We start from the raw sequence: 26,760 nt of genomic DNA, 5'->3' as shown, positions 1-26,760 counted from the left end.
ATCGCTCCTTTTAAAATCATAGAAGAGAAAGAGTAGTCAGTTATGTTTCTAAGTAGATTCGTTTTTATGATAAATTTACTTTGATTTGTGACAAATGTTTTCCAACGGTATTCAAATATTTGCTTTTTCCGGACCAGTTCTGAAGAGGCCCCCGTGTGTTTGTCCACAGGCTGGAAAGTTTTGGGAAAAGAACAGAAATATCAAATTTTGTACATAAGAGATTTTAATCCAGAGAGCTCCTTGAAAATATTTACTTACAAACGGCATGCTTTGTTTTTTGTTTCCAACTCTCGAATTAAATGACAAAGAAAAAAATCGTTGACGCATCATTGAAATACTTTAAAATGAAGACTTCAAATATATAAATACGGATAGTATAATTATAATCAATGAACAAAATAATAATGATTCTACACCTCTTTGTGAATTCTATTGGATTTTTAAAAATAAAATCAGAGGAACTATTCTATCAAAAGCGATAAGAACAGATAGATTATGGTATTTATCTTTGGCAAACACTAGTGATGAATCAATTACTCGTATTCGAATAGATATTTAATTCATATTGACAAAAAATGTTTGAATTTGACTTCCGGATTAAATTGTGGATGTATGTTTTCTTCCCTTACCTTTCACCTCATTTCCCATAATTCACAGCAAACCCTGCTTTAATAACTTACTACAAAAACTCATGGAAAGCGTTAAACGCCAAGAATAGCCCCCATATACAATTATATACGAATATATTTCAGAAAACATTTCTTTCAAGATAGGGTTTATTTCGTGTGGAGCAATAATTTGTTTGCAATGCGGTTATGGTTACAGTGAATATAAATTTTGAGCATTACTCCCCTAGTCGTAAATTATTTTTCCTTTTCCGTGACTTAGATAACAAGCGACTGATTTATGACGATCTTGATCAGACATGAAAATGTCAAGTTGGAAATTTTACCAGATGCTGAGGAAAAACAGAAAGTACGAGCAAAATGAACCCAGTCATTAACAATCAATGTTCTATAGTAAAACACGCGTTCTTTGGATAAACTCTTTAACATGCTTTCAATTGTAATCTTCTAATGTAGTACAATAATTTGAAAAAAAAAGTTCCGAAAACAATTTTGGGGTATAATTTTCTCCCTACAAGAATGCAAATTCCGATAAAAGGATTAATAAATTATGTACATGTAAATTAAAAGTTGTATTTACATTTAAATACTTGATATTTAAAAAGTTTGTTTAACATTATTTGTTCAAAATTAGGTGGTTTTCAAAACTAATTTGTAGACTAAAACACTCAGAATCCGTTTCTATATCACATCATATGAAATAGGTGTTATAAAAAGCAGAGTCGATTACGGCGCGCGCAGATAAAATCCGAACGTTTCTGGATAATGTCTTGAGTGATTGATGTGGGCTCTGAGAAACCATGTGACAAGTAACAAGGTTTTGATTTCAAATATTTATAATCAAAGATAAACTTTATTTGACATGATTCTGACTGATTCTTAATTTAGAATAAATTGTATCTATTTCTTTGCAAGTTAAGTTTAAGTCGGTTATTGTAATAACTTTACCATGATGCTGTTTATCGTTTGCGTAAAAAAAAAACGTAAGGGTTGTTTCTCAAATGTTTTGTATCTTGTGTCAAGTTTTAGATTATTAGGTTGTTTATTCCACGACCTGAAGCCATCTTTGATGTCTATTTGTCGTACGTTGATCGACAGTTGTTGGCAGTTGACAGACCACTTGCAACAGGTGCCCGCTATTGTTAAAGCTAACCTAATATATTTTTCGGTCTTTTACGAGACCCCCAAAAGATAGCACAAGATAAATTATGCGGATCGAAACGGGATACATAGCTATGTTCACGGCAGAGTGTTCTTCTCCAAGTTTAATTAATTTTATGATGCTTTTTATCGCTTTCTAAGTTGTCTGGTATTAGAGAATTTGTGGGAGGTCATATTGTAAGCCTGTCTTTCTACAAGACAAAAGGATGCTTGTGGAAGATATTTTACCCGGCTTTTATGTGTGTTTTAGATGCGGGATTGTCGTCTTACAAGCTGTAAAGAAATTACTAGTCACTTCATTATTTTGGAGTTTGTCTATCACGGGCGTTCCGTCGCTTATCACGGAAACTGTCTATCCGTCAGATCCTGTCAGGAGATATCATTGTCACCCACTGACGCTGACCAACGAATGGTCTGCGTCTTTCAGAAGCTTGTCGAAATGACCATTATTTCTTATCTCATACTAGTCGCTTCTTTCACCGTCAACTATTGATAATCGATGATTCTTATTCCGTTATAAACGTCATTGTGTCATTATTAATTATGCAAGCGTTGTTCCTTTTCAAACTTGTGAGCAATTAATGAAACGATCATAACAAGATTCGCAAATACCTACCATGAATGATATCTAACAAAGAACGAAACTTTAATTCTTAAATTTATTGAAAGAACTTTTTCCCTAAAATAATTCTGTTTAATTGGAAACCGTTAATTGTTTGCGAAGAAGTCCAGATGTATGGAAAATTCGGGATTTTATCAATCACGAAATGACTACAAAAAGCCACTAATTTATTTTCGAAAATCGGGTTGAAAATAATTGCAATTAGCACTGTTTTCATCGAAAGCCTGAAAAGGCCAAACATGCAAACACAAGAAAAAAAATCCCAATACACCTTGAATGAATGTCATAATATTTCTCTTTCACCAATATTCATGTGAAACGACTTCTTGCAGGTCTAGGACATGGCGACGGACCGGAAAGAGGTGGCGATCTCATGAGACAAGATGGCGGTTATGGATCACAGCCACCTCCGCGACAAAAAAGAGTCCGGACATCATTCAAACATCACCAGTTGCGCACTATGAAATCTTACTTTGCTTTAAACCATAACCCCGACGCAAAAGACCTGAAACAGCTTGCACAGAAGACGGGGCTATCAAAAAGAGTTCTTCAGGTACAGGTTTCTTGTTATGTTCAATTGTACATTAGAAGAGAGAAATTTAGCATGCGTTATGTTGACTGTTGTTTAAAACATCACGACTTGTCACTTTTGTTTGTATTGTATTGATGTTGAACTGACACGACAAAGTAAACATATTTGGACCTTGTTTTGGGTTGTAGCAGTAAAATATTACTCTGGTATCCAAAACATGATACCAGTTTTAAAAACATTTACGTACAATTAAAGTATTTTTTATTTCAATTAATATTGCATATATTTTAGGTGTGGTTCCAAAACGCAAGAGCAAAATACAGAAGAAACATTCTAAAGAGTGACTCTGACAAACCAAATCAGGGTCAGTCGAATGACCAATCAGCCGTCAGTTCGGAGGACGACAAAATAAAAGACGACCAATCAATCTCCGAGTTGACTGAGCTCGATGACAGCCAATCACCGGACGCCATGTCGGATATTAGTTCCACGCCATCTTTATCTGATCTTCACAGCAGTCACATGGAGTCAGACCACTCCAGCAGTAGTCTATCAGACTTATTTACTAATTCAATAAATTCATTGAGCTGAGAGATCTCTGTCAGCTTCCTAGGTGTATTGGTGTAAACTCTCGATAAGTGCTACTGTTTTGTTCTCTAATGAACTGTGTCTTTTTTGTTATCGACAAAACTTTGGTCATATCGGAGGTAAAAAAAAAAATCCCTTAAGCTCATGCCCCTCTCAGGAATCAAATAGAGACGGAGGTGATAAATGTACACCTGTCATAAAGTTTCTGGGGAAAAAATCGGTGCTTCAAAGTGAGGCGAGCATTGATATCCTTGAGAGAAGGCTACTCAATAACGAGAACCAAAAGAAGAGCATACTCTCAGATATATTCCTGCACCTGGAGACCATAGAAATATCATCGATTCAAACGAATAATATGCTTCTAATCTGCACTGAATAGATATATTTTCTCAGGTGTCAAGTATGGGGTGTTAACACGGAGTAAATCATAACGTACAACCTTGTTTTCAGTAGATATATTGCTGACGGTGTAGTGTCTTTATTAAAAGCACATGTTACGTGTTACATGCGCATTGACTAATGTTGTCGGTCCAATGTTTTTGTTACCGTGAAACTATTGATACTGAGACATTGATCTATGTTTGTTGTTATAATGAGATCATATTTCAGTGCATAAAATATTTGGCTGTAGTCTCTTAGAGAAAGGTCCATCTCGTGCAAGGTTCTAAGCCACATGGTGTAAGCAGCTTGGAATTATTATATAACACATCCGATATGCAAAAAAAGTAAAGATGGTACCGAATTCCTTACCAATTAGCACCGTTAATGATTTTAACAGAAAACACGTTTGTATCAATGTCCACCTGTTCACAGATTTGATAAAGATCAAATAAAGTAAGCAAAATATTTTCAAACATCAAAAAATCTCCTTCGGATGTGTGAATGTCTTGCTCTAATCTCATCTTACACTCAGACAAGCCGTTTCAACCTTTTCGTTATGTTGAACACTTGCAAAAACAAAGTTCATACGCATGCCATCCGTTTGAACGCTTGTAGCATGAACACAAAACGCTAATTGTTACATTTGAAGCAGACGTCAGAAACGAAGGTGCCACGTGCTCTCTTCCTCACCTGCACCGGAATCGAATATTGTCGGAAATGCAGACATATCATTAAAGAAAAAAAATATTTATAATCGAATTAGAGATGATATCATATTTCTTTTAATTGAAGAAAATTTCAGGTATTTTGTTTTTTGATCATTGTTTCTTTTAGATATAAGAAATAGTTCAGCTACAACGAAAATAAATTTTATCAATTTTGTCCGGATATTGTTTCTTCGTGAAGTAAGAGAAAACAGATCTACGCAACAATGATTTTGTCTACGCAGTATTTCATTGGTTCGGTTGTCAGAAATCGGTGCTCCTGGATCAGAAAACAGACTTATGTCATTCATCTGTAAGATGCTAAGCAGCTTATCAATTGGAAACTGAAACTCAAAAATTGCAGATTAAAAACCTTTGTTGAAACATTTTTTAGTTTTTAAAGTTCGATTTTTATATCATTTTTAATCCTAATAGAGATTTTGACTTTGGTCTAAAATGTTTCATGATTTCGAGTCCAACTCTTTGAATCTGTTATAATTAACGTTTTATGTAGATGCAGTTCAAGTGATTAGCGATATATGGTACCTATATGTACGCGGTCTCCTGAAGTGTTTCCGCACTTATGTTCAGTTTTTACTGTAAGATCTTCGTTCTAAGTCTGTCGTCTTGTTATGATCTACCAAATTCTTTAAAAACTTCATTGTTTTGACCCTAAGTTTAAGTGCAAGTATAATTATTTTATTTTGTATTGTGAAAATAAAATGTATAATGAATATATTTCTCTGTGTTATATTCTTGCTGAAAAGGGTACTTAACGTGTGAAAATGATAAATAACACAGATTCACCGGCAAAAAGAAAAAAAAAGAGAAAAAATATTTAAAAAAAAAAAAAGGAAAAAAAAACCTTTTGATTAAAAATAATAAATTAACGTATTCCTAAAGTTATCATTTTTCAAATTACCAGTGAATATTTTTGAAATATTTAATCAAACTAGTTTAAGCTTCACTATTTCTCTGTTTACTCAATTCAATTTTTTTCTTTAATGCTTTGTTCAGCCAGAAGAAATCTAATTAAACATTCAAATGCCCGCAAGTTTATCATACCTTGTTGTGTAAATTTTGACAGAATGACCTCTTGATAATTTTATAAAGGAATAATAAATTAATTTCTGTGGGAGTTATCTCTCTTGTCAGAGGGTCAATGTACCTTAAAAATTGATTATTGCAGTTAATTGTAATCTTTACTAGTGATAACAGTTACAATAAAGTTATTAAAATGTGTATATGACAGGTCACCTTACTTAAAAAAAAGTTCAAAGCAATTTTTTTTTCTTTCATTAATCTACAGAATTTTTTTCTAAAAATATTCTGTAGTATATATGTTTAAACTTTTCAAATTTGCATTTTGAACCTTTATTTTCTATGTTCATAAAGTAAGATAATGCTGACGAAAGTGATTAATCATGCACAGAAAAAAAACCTCTCTGATTTGGTCATTGCAGAAACATATTTTTTTTTCAAAGCACATTAGTTAACCCATTAAAGAGTTACAACATGTACAACGAATCATTACAGGTCTGAAGTTTATAGTAACTGTTTATTTTTGCTTACGATATCTATTAAACTAAAGATGATACATTAATAGAAAGTTTAACTGTCAAAGCAAATGAAAGTCCATTTCTTTTCAAAATACACATGTATAATGTGTTAAATTAATAGTTACTTCTGTTACGTCAAAAGGATCATTTGGTGCACTTTTGATGGGAAAAAAATCTCAATAAAATAACTTTTAAAAATATTTATTTAACACGTTAAAACAATTTCTCCTCCTAGATCACACAAATTAAACAGAAATAATGGCATGAAATTTGAGGTTGAGACAGACCCTTGATAACGAACTGAGACAGTATCTCAGCTCTGAGGGCGAGATAGTCCTAGATAGTCCTAGGTCCAAGACGCTGTCTCACCTAGTCCAATACACGTTTAGGGTTGATATACTGTTTGGTAAATGATATAAAAATTACACGTACATGTCCGTGTGGGGAATTGCATGGCATAAACAGTTGCATGCAAATAAAAAGTAAATTAATATTTTGCTCCAGTAATATAATTGTTTCTTTTGCTTACTGCTGTTGTTAAAAACACAGCTAGCAAATTCCGATGTAAATCTACGTAAACAATATTTAGCTAGCTAATTTTCAACCTTTATTTTCACGCCATGGAAAAATTGATCCTTAACCTTCTTGATGCCCGTGGTGTTAGTCAAAAATGGTTAAAACAGTATTTTTCCTATTAAAGCACCAAATTTTGCATGAATTTTGGCCTAGAACTCATTCAGGACAGGTTTGACCCTAAATAAAATTATGATATTTTGATAGCTTATGATCTAAAAATTATTTAAAGCAATATGAGCCGCATTTTTGAGAATTTTATGTTGCTGCTTAAATAAGCTATTATGATAATTTTTTATGTAATTTAAACCGTTATGATCACTTAGACTTAAATAAAGTATAAAATTATTTCAGAAGAAAGAATTCTGTACAATCGAATATATGGTATTATATAAGGAATCAATATTGTACAGGACGACAATAATGTAATTCTGCTTCAATCAATCATAAAAATAGTTCTTCCATCGCAATTATGAACAATAGAAGTTTATAAATGTTCTTTTTTCCTGTCATTGAAATAGTTAATTACAATTTTGCAACAAAAATTTCCGACATCAAAGTTGCAGCTCATATTGCTTTAAAATAGGATTTTTTTTTTTAGGGGCGGGGTGCCGGGAAATTCAAGGAAAACCTACAAAAAACGAAGCCGTTTTTGACAACCTGGTTTATATTCATACCATCACCTCGCATAGTATTATCAAAATAGCTCTAATGTTATGTCGCTGACTCTTAATACTATTTATACATGTATATAAATATTTATAGTTGCTTTTAGAGTACTGTAGCCTTTTTCACAAAAATTCTTACGACCAAGATTAAAATTTGATAACTGTAATTTCTTTGCTTAATAAAGAAAATTATTATTTCAGAAGAATGATTCACAATATACTGTAATGAAATAGAAATATAAGATTTTTTGTAACTTACTACAATTTAGGTACATACAGAAGAATTGGAAAATTTCAATCTTACTCGTAAGATTTTTGGTGAAAAGGGCTACTGTTGTCAAACTTTTTCAGTTTTAAATTATCCCTTGTCAAGCATTATTTTTAAATGGTGATTTGTGTATTTTCATCACTCAATAATCAATTTTTAATGCATATTTACTGTATATCACTGTATTTTCACGACACCTTATTTTCGCAAGATACGTATAAAGAATAAATTCTCACGAATTGTGGTTATTTTGTATATAATCCTTAACAATATAGATATACGCGAGAATGAAATTTTTCCAGCAGATTACGCGAAAATAATTTTTTGCGAATAAAAAGTGATTTACAGTATATTTTTGATATAAAAGACAATAGAGAGAAAGCAAATTGTAAATTCTTTGTAGCGAGACCGCAGTCAAGCGGAACTATACCTCCTGTAGCCAATTTCTTCAAGAACAAGAATTATTCACTCTGTGTTATTCGATACAAGTTTTCTTGTCTGTAATGAACTGTGATGGATTTCTATTTTACAGTGTATATGCATATGTTTAGATACCTTAAAATTTAATCATTTTAGTGTATTTGTTTTTTTTTTTTTCGTCTATTCTATCAGTACTTGCCTGGGTAATTGAGCTGGAACGTATAGATCGTGCTTGTGTATTATTGAGCTTAAAGCTGAACACGATTCGTAAATAGGCATGCGCTATATTAGTTTTCCTACCTCCAATATCAGCACTGTGATATACTCTGCGCATTCGTTACACATGATTGCTTTCTTTTCACAGATACCTGCATGGAATAGACGGAACATAGCCGAGCTGGTAATCTTAAGTTACCTTTGTTTACATTTTATTGCAGTTTACGTGTGTTTTTGTTGGTTTTTAATGCACTGACCTGTGCAGCTGGTGTCACATTTCTTAGATAACTTTTTTTTTTGCCATGGAAGAAGTTCGCAGTTACTTTTGTCGCTACCGAATATTTTACAATGGCCCCGAGAACCCTCTTTACAGGCGAAAATCGAAAAGCATATTATACTTAACCGTGACCAAGTGAACGGCTTATATAGAGACTCCACGTATAACGAAAATAAAAATATATCAGACATATTCCTTTTACGAATCGTGTTCAGTTTCAGTATATTTTACAATTACAAGCACTTTTGAAGTCAATGATCTAAATTCAAGTTTTTAAATGTGTTGTAACTGTATAAACTGTTTATTGTAAAGTACACATCAGTCACTGCTCTCCCTTGGGTTCATATATAATTTGTATATATAGATGGTATGTGAAATGTGATGCAAAATAAACGCACATCAAGAAGAGAATTAAGACAATAGACATTACAGTGAAAAGTAAAGAAAAAATATATCAAATAAAATCGAGATAACAAAACCCAAGATACGTGGACAACGTAAATGTCTTTGAAAAGGTTACTCCTATCCCTACATACAATATGCAATGACTGGAAATAAAATGTTTTATGAGAAACGAATCACTTCTTGTATATAGCCTAAAGTCATTGACCGGAAATTGATAAGCTTTTTATAAAGACTTAAATAAATCCCGACCATATAGGTTTGTGCTACATTTATAACGAATTGATCCTTTATTAGAGTGCAATACAAAGGACAATCGTCACTCAATGCTTAATTGCTAATAAGTTTCAGGTCATCTTTCATAACAAAGGATCACCTCATTTCAATTGGGCGTAAACCTATAGTGCCGGAATTGGTTTTAGTCTTTACAAAAATCTGTATCGGTCTCCGTTCCGGTTATTTTCTTTTCATTGTTAGATCATTTTATCTCTAGTAAATAAGATAGGAAAAATAAAAAGGAGCAATTTTGGGCCAGACTACATGCAAATTTTGAAGGACAAGCTCTCCCCCTTTTTTGAACCAGTTCTTACCATGCACATTTCTTCTTTTTGTAATTTTGCAGAGAAGGCTTGAATAGCAGTATAGTTTGAATTCTGAGTGATATCCGAAATTCGTGATTTAATAAGATTTGGAAACAGACTTGATAAGGACTCTTTGTACACTGCACACTGAAGAGCACCGACTCCATGATACTGTCTTTATACAAATTTTATTTAAAAATAAATTTTGTTGTTATTATTACATTTAAAATTCAATTATTATAAAATCTACGGTGCAGCACGAAGTTTTTGATCAATTAAAGAATTCTTTACTTTATCAAGATGATGTATATCATTTGCATGCGTTTTCCCCGTTTAAGTAAGCAACACTGATTTTGTTAAGCAGTTATCTTTGAAGAATGACAGGTATCCTATGTAGATCAAATAAATAGTTTCATTTTTACACGTTAAAATTTTCTAAAAGTTGAAAATTAATTTTCTTTGCCTTATAGAGGGTCCTTAAAGAGTAACAGCTTTTGTTTCAGACGAGTCTTCATGACATTAAAATACAAACCAATATCAGTATAAAGCAATTTCAAACCCAAGCCACTCCCTCACCCTTTTGCCGCAAACATTAGCAAATTTTGAAAATTAAACTGAAAAAATGTCAAACAAGATTTCTCTTTGACCTAATTTAATTTGCAACGAGATTATACAATTTTTTTTTGCGGGTGGGTACAGACTTTCTCTGTAAAACATAAGGAAGTTTCTTAAGAACTTATTTTAAAAGCAATCAGGAATTTATACAGTTGCCATAAGGAATTCCTTATAACCTTTGCTATATACATGTACATTCATTTCACCGTTCTCCGCCATAGTTGTTCACCCTCTCTATACAAGTAAGCAGGAGGCAGGGATACAGCACTTCAGTACTTCCTCGTCCTATATCGACATTTCTTTCAATATCAAATATCCCTTCCTTGTGAACATAAAACTTTGCAAGTTTTTCATATAAGATTTTTTTCCCTCCTATACATTCAAGCTCACCTGAGCTGTATTTTTTGTCCAGCGTCCGTCGGTCTGTCCTTGCGTCTGTGACTTAACACAATTTCAACTTCTTCTCAAGAACCACTAGGCCTATTTCAACCAAACTTGACACAGAGAACCCTTTGGCTTAGGGGATTTTAAATTGTTCAAATGAAGGGAAGTGCCCCCTTCAAAGTGAAAATAATCAAGTAAAGGTAAAAATATGGAGGGGTTATTAAGAATCTTCTCATGAACCACTGGGTCAGAACGTATTCGATAACTTCCTGACATAAGGTGGTAGGTTATAAATTGTTCAAAACATAGCTCCCATGGATAGGATGGGATCACAATATGGGATCATAGTTTTGCATGTGAATTTATAGGAAAATATCTTTAAAAAATTTCTCCAGAGGCAATGTGGACCAATAATTGATATTTTCATTATACTTAGTCGTTTATAATTAAAATGAATCACCATTTTAAATTCATCTTCTTATTTAGTATTTTGAAACATTGTAACTCAATTTACATTTATTTGATTAATAAATAACAGCGAAAAATCGTGCTTCTGTAGGTGTTGGGGAATATTCTTTTACGTACAATTTGTACTCTTATACACATTTCGTACATTCGCTATATAAGGCCACTTAATCACTCTGAGTTAGCAAGATTTAGAAAAGAAATTAATAAACTATATCCGCCTTTCTGTTATCGTGGGATCTATGTCTTATACTCCCCCAGTCTTTCCTTTGAACAAAGTACAAAACTCTTTTGTGAACTCATTATTTATATTGTAATATTAAGTGGGGGATATCACTGGTATGCCTCCTTCTTTAAGTCTTTTCTGTATAAAAAAGGGGCGTACATCGCCCTTCGAAAATGGAAATCTTAACCGTGTGTTTCAATTTGACTAGAAAAGATATACAAAAGCTACAGTGAAGTTTTATTTAATTTTTTAATTCGTTTTAAGTTTCTGTAAATAATGAGCGCATTAGAAAATGTGTTATCGATTGGAATGTCAACACTGAGAGATAGGCGAACGTAATACTCCTAAAACAGATGAAAGACCGGCCAATGAACATATATGTTTGTCTTCAAACACAAGATTACTTTATAACAAAAGACGGAAAATCCTCGGAATCGGAATTAAATCATGAAACAGTTTTCATAAACTAACTCGGACTAGGGGGTTTCAATTTCAAGAAACTCGATATGTGCATAGGATTCCTCGGTTAGTGCTCATTCCTACTTCAGATTTACTTATTGACAGAAATGGCAGATTCAAATTTAGGTTTCAATCTTTATTTAACTAAAGCCCCCTCCCCAGTAATATTATAAACCTAAATACTACAAACACAGTTTGTTTGTTTTTTTGCTCATTAAATATAGATCAAGAATAACTATCAAGCAATGGTATTCCTATAACTTTGACGAATTGGCAAAAAGGAAACCAAAACATATTTATGTATCATTTAACTATATGAATACCTTATTTTGCACAAAGAGTTTTGATTTGAATATATTTTTATTGTATTTAAGGTAGTCCGATCAGGTTCGTAAAATCAGGCTTTGAATGATTGAAAATGCTCACAAAAATCACTCTGAATTCTCAAACTACCGTGTATTTATCGACGGTAATTCTTCAAACTTGATCATTTATGTTAATCATATTATATAGGGAAAGTTAGTAAATCTCAAATAAATTTTCTGGAATGCAAATAAAAACACCCAATATGTATTTTCTAATTGAAAATTAATCAACAGATATATTTTAGGATAAAAATCTATACCTGGTAGGTATTCAGACATTTCAAGAAAATTGCATGATTTGTATACCTATTTGGTACTTTAGTTTCTTCTACATGTAATTACTTCAATTATTTTATAATGCATAGTGTATAAAGCGTTTCATATCATTACAAAACACCATAAATCACTTCTAATCTCATATCATGCCAATAAACATTGGTAAGGCAAAATTAAAGAAAACTGGATTTCTTTAAATATGTCATTTTTAAAAATACTTTTATGCGGTACAAATATAAACTTTTTATAAGTCCGTTTCTAAGACTTCAAAGAACCTTGAATCCCATTGAGATGCATATAATGAAAATTATTGCATGAAAAGATTTCAATTTCAAACTTTATTTTGAGATTTTTTTAAATTAAATAATAAATTAAAGAGTTAACGCCCCTGGCTGAGGAGCGGATATCCTTAAATGAACAATAAAAAACATGCTGCTTCATAACCGTTCTTTACAGTTTTTAACAAAAATACGTTTCAAATCTCTCTTACAATTAGTCAATTACTGTCCTTTTATGGTACTAGTAAAGAAAGGAAATATGATATACGTTACAAACAGTATACGTGTAGTACAAAGATATGAAAGGGCACTAACTCATAGAAGGGGTCATGGGATCCTTTCGCACTGAATAGATCGAAGTTTTGTCTCGAGAAACTTAATATATTAGTGGAGGTTTAGTGTCTCTATGGTTTACAGTTTCAGAGGAGTTGCGATAACAAGGTATATAGTATAGTATTTAAGGTGCAAAGATATTTTACATATATTTCAAGAGAACAAGATAAAAAGAGAGCTAAATTTCTCATATTTTCAATATCCTTGACCTTTGACCTTGACCAAAGCCCCATGTCTCTATGACTATAGAAATTTTTTAAATAGTTTGTAAACATCAAAAAAACTTTCAGGGGCAATAACTCCTTTGCACTGAATAGGTCAGAGTCGAGCGTCTATGAAGTTAGTCGAAGACATTGAAGATGGCTTGGTACAGTATCTCTATGGTTAACGGTTTCGGAGGAGAAGCGATAACAAGCTTTTATTGCAAATGGGGTAATAACTCCTCAAGGGTCAAAGTTCATATACGCAGGGTCAACAGCAAAAATATTTTAAGGAGTACATTCTCTTGAACTATAAATCTTTTTGATAAATCTTGAAACTCAAAAACATACTTGGCGTAAAAATGATAATATAATAAACAAAACAATTTCAATAGGTCTTTCCAGAGAAAGGTGGAAAGACCTAATAAACAGAACAATTTCAATAGGTCTTTCCACAAAAAGGTGGAAAGACCCAATCAATAAATTTTGCAAATAAACTCCAAAACGGGTGCACCAGAGTTCTTACTTACTGCTCTAAGAATACACTAAATACAAGATGATGTCCGTAAACTATATTTAGATTTCACTCGCATACTAAGTATCGTACATTAAATTAAAAGTCTACTTTCATTTTCTATAAACAGCCACGAAATAGCAAAAACGTGAGTACGGTGGCGGTTCCAGTTGGCGGATCTAAATTACTGTCAATTTTTAATGAAACTGACAACAAGCAATCGTTTATTTATTTCATAAAACGTCATCACTGAATTATTCAATCAAAACTTGATTTTAATGACATAAAAGAAATAAGTTGTGATAACCGACTTAAAAGGGAAATGTGCAAATTATTTTCGTCATTCACCGATCTTAATATTGATGGAAGCTTCTAGAACATCATAAGGCATCGAGTCCGATGTTAAAAAAAAACGAAGCGATTATAGCTGCATGAACATAAAAAAAGCTTTTTTGTAAATGTTCATTGAAATCATTGGTAAATCATTGATAACATTATAATTTGTGAATATATTTATATATCGAAAGACTATTAGTAGGTTATTCCTAAAAAATTTATTGGTAAAATTTGTACATTCCTCACTAAGAGCATCGTGGGAAGGAACCCGAAGTACAATTTGTACTTCGTAATAAACTTGCTTACATGAAAAGAGAAATTTAATGAATAAGGTATTGTTCAAATACAATTAAAGCTGTTAAAATTTTGTGCTTTAACCAATACATTTCATTTTTTTTTATGAATACAGTCTTTTGTATCAAATACTCGGCCTATTCATAGGGCATTAAAGGCTAATATTTAAAAAAAAAAAAAAAAAAAAAAAAAAAACAACAACAACAACAACAAACAAACAAACCAAAAAAAAATTTTTTCAGTATAATGTGCATATTCGCTGCTTTTATCCTTAACGGAAATGAAATAAGAGCACCTGCATGAAGTACAATATGAATAACATAGTATAACAGGTTTCACAATAAACGTCAATTAAAGAAATAGTCATTTTTCAAGTTTTTACAAAAAGGGGGAGCGGAGTGGAGACATGCATTTACTTCATCCAGGATTTTTAAAGTATTTCTTCCCGCTATAAGCCTGTATAGGCTATCAGTAGAAACTACAATATACATGTATATTATTGGAATTTTTTTTGTCGGTATTGGTATAAATTCAATTTCCCGCGCTTGCGCGGGATTTCTTCTAGTATTAATAATAATAATCAGACGAGTTTTTAAAAAAGAAAATAGATTTACTTCTCGAGGTTTGATATTACTTTGTATAAAGTAGAAATGGAATACACATATACAAAAAATAAATGTACATATATCTCCGTCAGACGCTTCCCGATCATTGAAGTGCAACAAAAATGAATTTTAAATAAGGTATACAAATGCATTTGACTTCCAGTAGGCAGCGACGTTTTAATCTTCGTAAAACAGTCAAACGGTGACGTTTGCTGAACAATTTGTTTCAGAGGGGACTGTCGGTGCACACCGGTAGCGTTTTCCTCGATGAAAGGTTGGGTTTACGTCTCCTCGTGGTTGTGTGTAAGGAACATCGAAAAGTCCTTAATGTTGAAATGTTCTACAAAGTTTATGGTATATTAATTTTTTCGAAACATTTTCCCAAAAATTCAATTGATTCCAAGATTTACGAAAACGGCGTGTGACGTCAAATCAGTATACGAGCTTCACAGCTAATAAACGAAGGTGATGCATGCATGATTTACCCCAGTAAATTTTTAAATTCATTTAAGGTCAAATGTGAATTGTATCAAAAAATTGAGTTAATGCATTGTAAATACTAAATAGATCGGAATTTTTGGTAAATGTGTCAGATTCATTAGCAAATGATTGTATACATTCTGTATGAATACATACGTACAATATGAACCATGATTAGAATGTCAGCATATAGTAATGCAAATATAAAAAACATGCATGACAACTGCTATTCATGACGCCATGATTAGTGAAAAATAGTATTCTTGACGTTATCCCCAAACTTCTCGAGCAAAATCTTGACACCTTAAACCACAACGTCACAATCGGAAGGACGTCGTCGTTTACACAGAAACTGGTGACGTTTGTCGATTGTCTTGAATCTTTATGTTATGGAACCTTTAGCAACAACAAGTAAATGTGTACGATATGAGCATCGAACCTGAACCTAAAAAACGTAAAATGGAGCCGCACATTGGAGGTGATAATGGGACTATCCAGAATGATTCTTCGAAATCTGCTCACAATTTGGCTTCTCAATCAGCGAGTGGTGATTTTGGAGCGGACGATTTGCACCAATATGTAATGGCATTACCAGGAGACGAAGGAGTGTCGAACCCTGCTAACTACAAGATTATTCGTCAAGGATGTGCCCTAGGGGACGAATGGGTTCAAACCTACCCTCCCCCTCTAAGCTCGTATCCAGCTCGAAGCATAAAAACCGGAAACAGTTTCTATGATAGTTTTGTTCACAATATTTCAAAATTAGCTGGTCTTCGACCCCTGAGAACACTAGCTAGAGGTAGATCAGGGGCAATTATATTAGCACAGGATCTGCACAAGACGAACCATTATAAACAGAGCGAGTATATTCCAGTGGTCCTCAAATTGAACTCCTCCAAGCCGCGACGGAAACCCAAAATCCCAGTCAAAACAGATATGGATGAGGAAATGAGGATTTTCAAAGAGTTAAATCATTGTAACATTGTTTCTTGGATTAGCAACATTAGCTATCATGGCCGAATTGGAATCGTTATGGAATTTTGTGAAAATGGCAACTTGGAGCAGTTACTGCGACTACACGATGCACGTTTTTTAACGGAACCCGTATGCAGGAGATATTTCAGAAATATCTTTGACGCAGTGGAATATATTCACCTACAAAATATAGCCCACAGAGATATCTGTACGCAAAACATTTTCATAACTTCCCACAATACTTTAAAATTAGGAGATTTTGGGCACGCTGTGTATTTCTTTACAGGAGATCAGTTATTTGAGGATGAGTGTGGAACCATTGGGTTTCAGGCCCCAGAAATAGTCAACAAGCAAGCCTACAACCCTAAATACGCTGACATTTGGTCATTGGGCTGTACCCTGTATCTTATGTCTACCGGTCGGCTTCCTTTGGGAGTCATTCCTGATCAAATTAAGGAGCGTGCACCCAAAGAAATCCAGTTTCCGGAGAAACGTGTTTTGGATATATCGCAACCTCTGAGAGAGATCGTCCGTGGTGCCCTCGCCTTTAATCCTGGCTTACGCTTTACTTTGAATCGGATCAAACATTGCGATTGGATAAAGGATTCCTGTAGTAAAGTCCAAATAGGAAACTTTCACATAATCCGGCAACCTCGGAAGATCCGAGAAGGGGAGGTGGAACAGGCGCTCAAGAAGCGATATGAAATCTAAGTTTTTCTATTCCTGGAGAATCTTCAATCATGTATCTCATTACCGTTATGTGTTTCTCATTTACTTCTTCAATATAAAAAAATCAGTCAATGCAAATTTTAGTAAAACAATTTTTAGCCCAATTTTAGATGTCAAAGTAACTTTTTATTGCATATCAGGTCTTTTAAACCAAACTGTGTTAATATATCATATGAAAGAAATTACCCAACAATTTTTTTTAATTGTTCATTACGTTTATTAAAAAAAAAACTATTGAATATTCTTAAAAAAATTCTTTAGACTTTTCATATAAAGTATACATTGAAAAATGTATGAGCGATAAAGATTTTCAAATTTGAACATCGTCAATATTTGATTCTTTCAAAAATATGTCGAGGTTTGAATCAAGATTGTTTGACAACAATAACAGCATAGAATACTCGCGAAAAAGATTCCGTCAAATTAATGTACGGGATTTTCAGAAGCATCGATCGCCTTATTAACGAAGCCAGTTACAAAACTGAATAATGAAAGAAGAAAAACATTTTTCACCGATAATGACCGGCAAAATAATGGAAATGTTATAACAATAGAATCTGCGCAATACCCTAAGTTAAAAATATTCCTCTTGTTTATTCCGTAGACGTCTTTTTCTTTAGCATTCGACGGTAACATGCTCATTAATTTTACAACGTTCGATATTGTAAGATATTTCACTTTTAATAAAAAGTGGAAGCAATAATTACTGATAACGAAGCAAACTTGCGTAACAAAAAAAAAAATCTAGACGCACTATTTCCTTGAAGGAATTTATTGAGTATAGGATGGTGTGAAGTTTAATGTTAAAATACATGTACGACGTAAATGCAGTTTGATTAAATGTGTTCAAAAAGATATTATAGCAATCCTTGGGGATGTTTATTTTTTCTTAATTTCAACTTAAACATAGAGAACTGTATGTACGAGCTCGAGTATATATTTAATGTGCTAAAGAATAATTTGTATTTTAAAAGAGACTGAACATACAAGAATTAATTTTATAGAGTCAATATTCCACATTCTAATCACAGGATAAATTGCCTGACCCTCAACAATGAAAAGCAACTCTTAAACTGATTAAAATAAAATATTAATTATAATAAACTGCTTGGCATCAAAATATTTTATACAACAATATTTTATGCTTCTTTGATTTGTAACGTTTTCAAACCACTTGGAAAAAAATTGGTTCAGATATAAACTTGTTAAACAAAGAGAAAACCTTGTTATTTTTATTTTTACCAAAATCACATTTGTTTAAAAAAAAAAAAAAACACTCATATAACTATTTCTAAGGAAAAAAATATAAAAAAATGTAACTGAGATGACATCAATTTAAAGATACCACGTGCAATTTAGATAATTACACGTAGCTTATGAAAACCGAAGTTTCGAAGGATTTTATTAAAATGTATAATATACTAGTATTTTGGTAAGACATGAGCGTCTTGCAAATTCAAGGATGCCTATATCTTTTTCTTTCGAAATTGTTTTAAGGTAGGTCGCGGGTTTACTGCATAAAAGTTCTTACGAGAAAACATCCTGAAAATTTGATATAATGTTCCTTAGAATTTGCGGCATATTATCTGAATTTTTTAATTAAATTTGCCTACGTGGTTTTAATGCTACATTACTGTAAACGCGGTATAGTTTTCGGTACTATTTTTACGCTTTACTATAGAAATATATAGGAAAATAACGTTTTTAAAACAATTTTATCGAAAGAGTTTCTTAAGAAAAGGTCGGATAACTTTTTAAAGACGTAGACAAATTACTCAGAAATTTCAAAATATCAAGATGAGGTAAAATTAAAACTATTGAGGTAAAAAAAAAATCAATATGTCTTCTCGCTAGTTTTTTGCTAAATAATTTCAAAGTTTGCTTTTATATTGCCAAAATGTTGCGATTAAGGCGTTATTTATGATTAAAACGTCATATACTGAACGTAATCGCGTCCACATATAAGTATCTTTATATTTGGAATATACAAGATTTAAAAGGTGACATAGATGCACACTGCAATTTTATTCAGCATTTCACTTATTGCGGAAACTTGTTAGGAAGAACAGCAACTTATCTACTCTAGTATTGTGAAATTCATGTACTGTTCAGGATGTCAGAATGAATGGTATATTGATATAAACATTCATCGTGCATTAGAATTAATATGCAGCGACAACATTGCGATTGATAATATATTAATTCAAGTAATGTTGGGATGTTCAAGTTCATTATTAAGTTTACAAGTATAACACGTGAATTTTATCACTTCATTCGAAATCGGTAAAGAAAAAAACCCCCACCCCATTACTGAGGTAAGGGGGGGGGGGGTTACCGGCAATGATCGTATATAGTATATAGTCCAAACTCTCAAACATTTGTTTTTTCTTTATCACTTTTTCATCGGGAAAATGTCAAATTCTTGCAATCAGCTTACATACAGAACAGCTTAATTTTGTTATATAGAAAAAAATGTACTCGATACTAGTACTTGTATTTCGTAATACGTGTAGTATATTATTATCTGTTTACAGTGTCATAAAGGTCTGATATGCTGGGTGTTTGTATGAATTTATTTAAGGAATCACTGTCTAGTTAGTAGAGTATGCCAGGGCATCAACGATAGTTGGAAACGTGGGATAATTTGCATAACGGGCGAAATAGTTGGAAACGTGGGATAATTTGCATAACGGGCGAAGCCCGTTATGCATAAATTATCCCACGTTTCCAACTATCGTTGATGTCCCTGGCATACTTAAATTACACTAGGCCTCACATGTCAATTCAATAGTTCCCCGCCCACTGACGTCAAACACAAAGACAGTCGCACGAGAATTACATGCATATTAGGCCTCCTTAGAGTCAGACACAAAGGCAGCCGCACGAGAATTACACGCATATTAGGCCTTCTTAGCTCCTGACCTTTCGCTTGGTGAAATTTGCATTCCGGTAGAATGGTCAAGAAATCAACTCCTCTAACTTTCAAAGAGTTATCACAGAGAAAACAAATAGAAATGGAAATATTTTAACATGTTTAATGTATTTCACTATGATAAATCAATTCCTTGCTAGCCTGCATATAGAGAACGACTTTATCAGATTCAAATACAAAATATTTAAAAAAAAAAAAAAAAAAAGAAGAGGAAAATGCATTTAATTAAATTTCATCCGTTTTTAGTGTTGAGGATTGACTTTATCCTAAAAATAACAAATTTGTTTGTTGTTTTTTTTTTTCGGCTGTGATGAGCAAAATAGCGTATTACGCACCTTCCCTTCGTTGCACATTACGTGCATACATACAGCCTTTCAATTTTTCGGCTTAGCAATTTACGGTAACTTTCTTTTTGTATGCTATATCTTTAATTTAACACTGACTCATTTTGATTGACCTTTAGCAGTTTAGTATCATTTACAATGTAAGATTCTATAGCTTAAGGTATGTCACTCGTCAGTTTTTTAGAAAATTTCAGTCAGAACCTCTTACTTAAAAACAATTTATTACAATTCAATCTTTATAACATATTTAAATTAAACAATGTAAAATGTTCAACATTCAGTTAAAAAACTGCTCAAAAATTCATAAAGAAGCAAGATTTATAAGGGACTATTTCTTGTGGTGGAAGGATATTTAGCAGAAAATTCTGCAAATCTACACATTTATTAAATTTAATATCTTGGAACTTACATGTAAGCCTCACATACTTTTACTTAGAGAATATTTTCCGTTATGATATGCCTGGGATATTAAATATAGGTCTCAATTTATATTTTTATAACAAAATGTACACCTTCTCTCAACAAGTTTTGCCAAGAAATGAAGATATATTAAGGAAGTCGAGATAAAATTTACACAGTTTTTTGCCTTAAAATCGCATATTTTGACCAATATTTCAAAATTTACATCACTGACCCCAACTTTTTCTTTCATTAATTTAAACTACTCGATACTTTTGACCGATCAGCACTTAAGTCGTAAAAAGTTTGATACAAAAAAATATTCTATTGCCTATTTAGATACCCCAAATATGAGACTCTTTTAGTGCAAAAAGGTCACACAATAATTTACGCGCATTAATTTGCATGATTTGTTCAATGGTAAATATTATTCAAACTATTTTACGTAAAATAAGATTATGTTTATTGCCATGGTTACATGTGATAAAATATGATAATGGTTGAAGTGATTAACCAAAGAGTTACAATTTAAGTGCAAAAAGGTCAACTTAATTGTACCGTAGCTCAGTTAGATGCACACTGATCCCCCCATTTTCTCTGCGATTTTGAGTCATACTATCTGAGTACTTATCCAAAATATACTTCTCAAAAAATCCTTGATATAACAAATTTCACGAGTGACATACCTTAATTAATTTTCAGAGAAATAAACGCAAAGCAATGCAACGTCGCCTTTGTGACGTAACTGACGTCATAATCAAATGTGCACAAAACAACCGCTCGAATCGTCGAGATTGTGTACCGAAATTGATGACAAAAGCAAACAAGCGACCAGTTCACGCTTTATAAACCGCGAAGCGGTTTATTAAAAAAGCGTAAATTACCAACCCACTTTATACCGTATTTTGGGTAGCTATGAATTTCATTCCTTATAATTTAATTTTCATTCATTTAACGTAAGAAAAAGGATGGTTGTCCTTAAAAAATGACTTCAAACTGTATAAAATTTAATAGTAACATCAGGCGGATCGATACGTTTTTGACGAGTCATTGTGACGTAGGCAACCCAATTTAAATTTTTTTATGCAGTCAAATACCACGTTATAACCTGAAATAAATTATAACAATTTCAAGAAGAAAAGACTTTTTTATATAAAAATTTCGGAAATAGCTTGAGTTCCTCGATTTTTCCTGTGTAATATAATTATTTAAGTATGAAACAAATAGCAGACACAAACACATTTTTCTGTGATCGAGTGATGAGATTTTTGACAATAAGAATGGGGGAATGGATAACTGTGACAGTTTATTGTAAACCATTCTTCATTTTCCATTCAGTTTACTCCAGAATGCTAGAGATTCACGGCAAGATACTTTTGACTTTGCGCCGCGAGGTATATAAGGAGCGAAGGGACGTTAACCGAGGCTCTTACTTGTAGGAGTACCATAATTCAGTTTGGATGATCCTAGTTTTAGTCACAGAAAAGTAAAAAAAAGTCGACAAATCAAGAAATTTTCTCCTGCACACTGGATTTTAATGATCATTATAGCCTCATCTAGGAGCATTTAAACATTGCAAAATTCACAATGCACAAAAGAGTGAGGTGCCACAAAATGAAATCGTTTGAATTCTACCTTACATGTGACTTTGATTAACTTCCTGCTGGTGAACCAGTTACATGTATCTCTCTTTTATAATGAACATTACTTTTTATCATTCTCTGTGTGACTTTATCAAGGATAGTCTTAGAGTTATTTCATTTACATGTACTTTCAATTCTTTTTCAACATGTTTGCTTTCTGTTCGATTCTAGTTGCATCAAGAACTATTTACTTTCAATTAAAGTGCTGAATTGTTTCGAATGTCCTTACGATAGTTTGTAGATTTACCAGCCTACTAAACAGTTTGGAAATGTGTATATAAATATAAATAACAGTCTATTGAACAATCCATCCCCACCACTCACAAGGACATCGTAGTTATATTTGGATAGAAAAAAAAAATTGTATATTTAGCTCACCTGAGTCATGAGCTCTAGACATTATACTCTCAAAGACTATGACATTATATTCTAATGTCTTTCTGTCGTCTGGATTAATGGTTGTTCGTCTAACCGAAACAAACACTGATAAGTATGTTTTCAGCTATTCTAGGTAGTGTTTTCATTTTCAAAAATTGACATCTTTGTCCTCTAACTGTCTTATTCTGTGGGAGTGGATTCTTAGGTTCGTTGTTATTTCCGACGTTTCTATAATCGCTGCGCCATATTCTTTCTTTTTTTTCCCCAATTTATTACAGTTACAAGATGACCGCCATGAATGAAATAGTTTCCCCATGCCCTCTGAAACTGCAACATTAACCTGTTATTGCCAGGTTTTAATAGGTTGGAATGAAATAAAATGCCTGCATAATATATGTTAAACGGTATTGAAGTTCATTAAATGACAAGATGATCGAATGTTAATGCTATTTACATTAGTGATGTGATAGGCTCATATATACAACCCGTATTGACAAGGAATGAATTAAAAAATATCCGTGAGTTCTATACCTATGAGGGAAATTATCAATACCCAAACTGTCATTATACAAAACAAAAAGGAAGAAGCGTCCCTGGTATCCCGAATTTCTCTTCTAACCAGAAAGCTACGCAAAATGACATACAGCAATAGCACGTGTTACTTAGTACTACATGTCCATGTAAGTATACTGTAGTCCAGTCTTTTTAACATCTACTGAGTACTTTTTTTTAAACGTTCGTTAATTGGACTCATTTTACATGCACTGATTTATTGCATGCTAACTTGCTGAATCTGCTATCAGAAAGCCTCTCCAGTTTAGGGCAAAAAAAAAAGCTATTGGGAAAGGTTTGAATACTGAAAATCATTTTTCCTCCTTACCGATTTTTAACTAGGGCTTTGGAATCGATACAGAACAAATTAACTCCCCTTTAGTCCCAGTATCTAGACATGTTGTAGTTTTCTAAAATAATATAACCTGTAAGAGATAGTGTCCGTTATCTTGTGGTTTTTGCTGAAGTTTGTTACAGTATTTAAAAAAAAATATAAATGTACAATTCCCTTGAGTTCATGCCAGTGGATTTGCAAAAGTTAAAAGCGCAAATATTTTGAAAGCTTTATCGAATGATAAAATCGCAAATAGTAGTATTCCAAGAGGAAGAAGTTACCGGTTAGGTGATATATCAAATGACTCATTTCATAAGTTGTCGATATTCCAATAAAAATGGGTATAGGGGTGGACGAAGGGAGGTTGGAGCTAAACACTTATACATATCTATAACTTTGGCATTATCCTAACTTACCTTCAGTGTCAGTTGAGACGGTGCTTCCTAGAACTTACAATACATCCAAAGTTACATAATTCAGAAAAAAGGACAATTCAAAAATGATCACCTTGTCTTCAGATCGGGCATTTTTTACCAAAATGAAATCAAAAGTACTTGCAATTGAATAAATCAAGAGAAATCAGGAATAGAATGTTATAAAATGAGCCAATTATTTTAATAAGGTGAGATTTTCGACCCTAGAGGAATAGGATCTGAGAATAATGAGGGTGCATTTGGGCGCTCTGTTTTAATTAGCACTAAGGCAGTAAGTATAACGAGAAAAGTCACAGCCAAAATTTCACTAACGAGAAGGGTCCATGTTTTTTCAACAAATCAATGCCGCCTTAATGAGACTTCCGTCTACCGGGATCTGCTAGTTGGATTCGTGCATTCGACGTTTGGCAGTATTTTATCAATATCTTTATCTAAGATCCATCGATGACTTTTAGTATATTCTGTATATCTTATATCTACAGACACATAAACTTGGACGCAAATGAGGGGAGACCAAATCATTACCACAGTCACGTGACCCTTTAACGATATCTGATATAGCGCTCACTCTACATCCTACGTCATGACAAATTCTGATCAGTTTTATGCATTGTTATTGTGTTGTTGATACAATTTTTTTTTTTTTTAAAGTTTCTTCTTTATTATTTTTTTTTTTATTTTTACCCATTACAAACTATAATAATCAAAAAAGATAAAATTTAATAATACAATGTACTCATGTAATTGAAAAAAAAGTAGTTGATAAAGATAGCTGTACATATAAATGTTTTTGTTCATGTTTTCTGTTGTATATTTATAAAAAAAAAAAAAAAAAAAAAAGGTGTTCATTGACAAGACGGTTTCTGTGGGTGATATACATTGTATGCACAGCATGCATTGCAACAAACGTGACTTGCTTATTTAGATATATCAAATTAAAATGTCATTTTTTTTCTCGATAAGAAATCTTTGACCATGATCCCCACAGCTCAAGATGGATAACTCAATTAGCAGGTCCTGTTTTTAAACAAATAAGCAATCAGAGTTGTTCCTCTTTTACTGTACGAGCTTTGTCTGTGTAAGCGCACGTAACCAAAGAACAGAACGAGATACAGATGAGGTTTTGTTTTTGTTTTTTTATTTTTCTAAATCACGCATATCAGCCAAAAATAGTTCTTTTGTACGTGAAAACGGTTGACTGATCAGACTGAAATCAATGAAAAACAAGAAAAAGATAAAAGTTCTTAGTTCCACAAAATTTTCTAATTAGAGAACTATATGAATATACAGTGTTACAAGATTTTCAAGGCTCATATACTTGAAAAGTGTGAGTGACAATTTTAAAGACTATTTTGATAGACATCCCTTTGTTAATATCATGGATCGACATTAACAGTTGCCCGATTGCCCGGGACAAGTAAATTCTCAGTTTGGGCAAGTGAAATTGTCGACGTACTTGTCCGATCGGGCAAGTGAATTTTTCTCATACAAATGTACATATTTATTTAGTTTACATTAATTTATAAATAACACAATAAATTGAACACTTGATATCCACACCACCTGGATGACAATGTTTTTGCATTCAGAATTCCTTGGTAGCGTTTCTGGGTTATACCGTTCATTTAAAAATCGGGTTCGTAATTTTCTTTCGTAGTAAAAACGCTCTACGTCTAACAAAATTTTGTTAACTTCTTACTAGGAAATTACATTATTTATTCACGCACAGAATATAAGTACAGGGTAACACGATGTATCCTGATCAAGATAAGATGCATGTTTCGTAGCAACTATCTTCCTTTAGCGTTGCTTCACAGTTATCTCCGGAAGTCACGAATCACAAAAGGATCCTACCGAAAATAGTTTTTTAAAAATATTAATTTTATGAGAAGGAAACGGAAGGTTATTGCTGCATGAAAGTGTGTATTAAAAGGTTAAATTCACAAGTACAGTGGTATATATTTATGTACAGATGCGGCATCAAAATTTTTTCAGGTAGCTCAACTTTCCAAATTGACAGTAGTGTATTTGGTCACATTTTTTCTTATAATAACATTTAAGGTAATTAATAATTTTCTTCTTTTCAAAAGTTCTTTCCTAATTCTGGGCAACAAAGTTTTGCATTCGGACAAGTCAAAGTTTGAGAACACTTGCCCGAAGGGCAAGTGAATCTGAAAGTTAATGTCTATCCCTGAATATATTGTATAAATCCATATGTTGTATCACAGGCCATCAAAACAACGTTACATACAAAACTTTATGATTATTTCTTTATTTTTTCTCGTGAAAAATTGAACATTTTCCTCTCCCCAGCAGTGAAAGCTCGCTCCTTGGAGGGAAAATTGAGTGATGTTTTCTTTTATTTTGACCTCTGTCAAACCTTTGGTGTATAATAAATCAACATTTATTTCTCTTCTAACACGTTTCCACTACACTCTCTCCCTCAAAACCCAAGGAGTGAAAGGAGAAATGAGAGATGTTTCTAATTCAATGTCCACACATAATGTAGAAAAGTATGGAACAATTTGTAGTTTTTTTTTTTTGTTTTGTTTTGTTTTTTTTTTTTTTTGGTTTTGTTTTTTGTTTTTTTTTGGTTTGTTTGTTTGTTTTTTTTTTTTTTGGCTTGTCAAGA

The 26,760-nt window shown here is 32.6% G+C and overlaps 2 protein-coding genes and 1 long non-coding RNA gene across 3 annotated transcripts in view; 2 read left to right on the top strand and 1 right to left on the bottom strand.

Moving 5' to 3' along the window:
• The window catches only part of LOC133179010 (LIM/homeobox protein Lhx9-like), a 39,533-nt gene extending 34,181 nt beyond the window's left edge, over positions 1-5,352 (top strand). The window contains exons 5-6 of the mRNA XM_061313686.1: positions 2,742-2,962; positions 3,233-5,352. Of these exons, the coding sequence (XP_061169670.1) occupies positions 2,742-2,962; positions 3,233-3,532 (521 nt within the window). The 3' untranslated portion in view covers positions 3,533-5,352. The remainder of the gene's footprint in view (positions 1-2,741; positions 2,963-3,232) is intronic.
• The window catches only part of LOC133179011 (uncharacterized), a 28,196-nt gene extending 3,974 nt beyond the window's left edge, over positions 1-24,222 (bottom strand). The window contains exon 1 of the long non-coding RNA XR_009720084.1: positions 24,111-24,222. This is a non-coding gene — a long non-coding RNA (uncharacterized LOC133179011). The remainder of the gene's footprint in view (positions 1-24,110) is intronic.
• On the top strand, positions 15,741-17,312 carry LOC133179384 (serine/threonine-protein kinase Nek7-like). The gene has a single exon (XM_061314153.1). It carries the CDS (start codon positions 15,835-15,837, stop codon positions 17,092-17,094), a length of 1,260 nt encoding a protein of 419 aa, XP_061170137.1. The 5' UTR covers positions 15,741-15,834; the 3' UTR covers positions 17,095-17,312.
• Positions 24,223-26,760: the final 2,538 nt, after the last annotated feature.

The sequence above is a fragment of the Saccostrea echinata genome, unplaced genomic scaffold, assembly GCF_033153115.1.
Source record: "Saccostrea echinata isolate AGI-Se365-2 ecotype Australia unplaced genomic scaffold, CSIRO_AGI_Sech_v1 ptg000004l, whole genome shotgun sequence".
Taxonomy (NCBI): Eukaryota; Metazoa; Mollusca; class Bivalvia; order Ostreida; family Ostreidae; genus Saccostrea; species Saccostrea echinata.
Note: the sequence above shows the minus strand (reverse complement) of the source record. Positions and strands in the feature narration are given on the sequence as shown.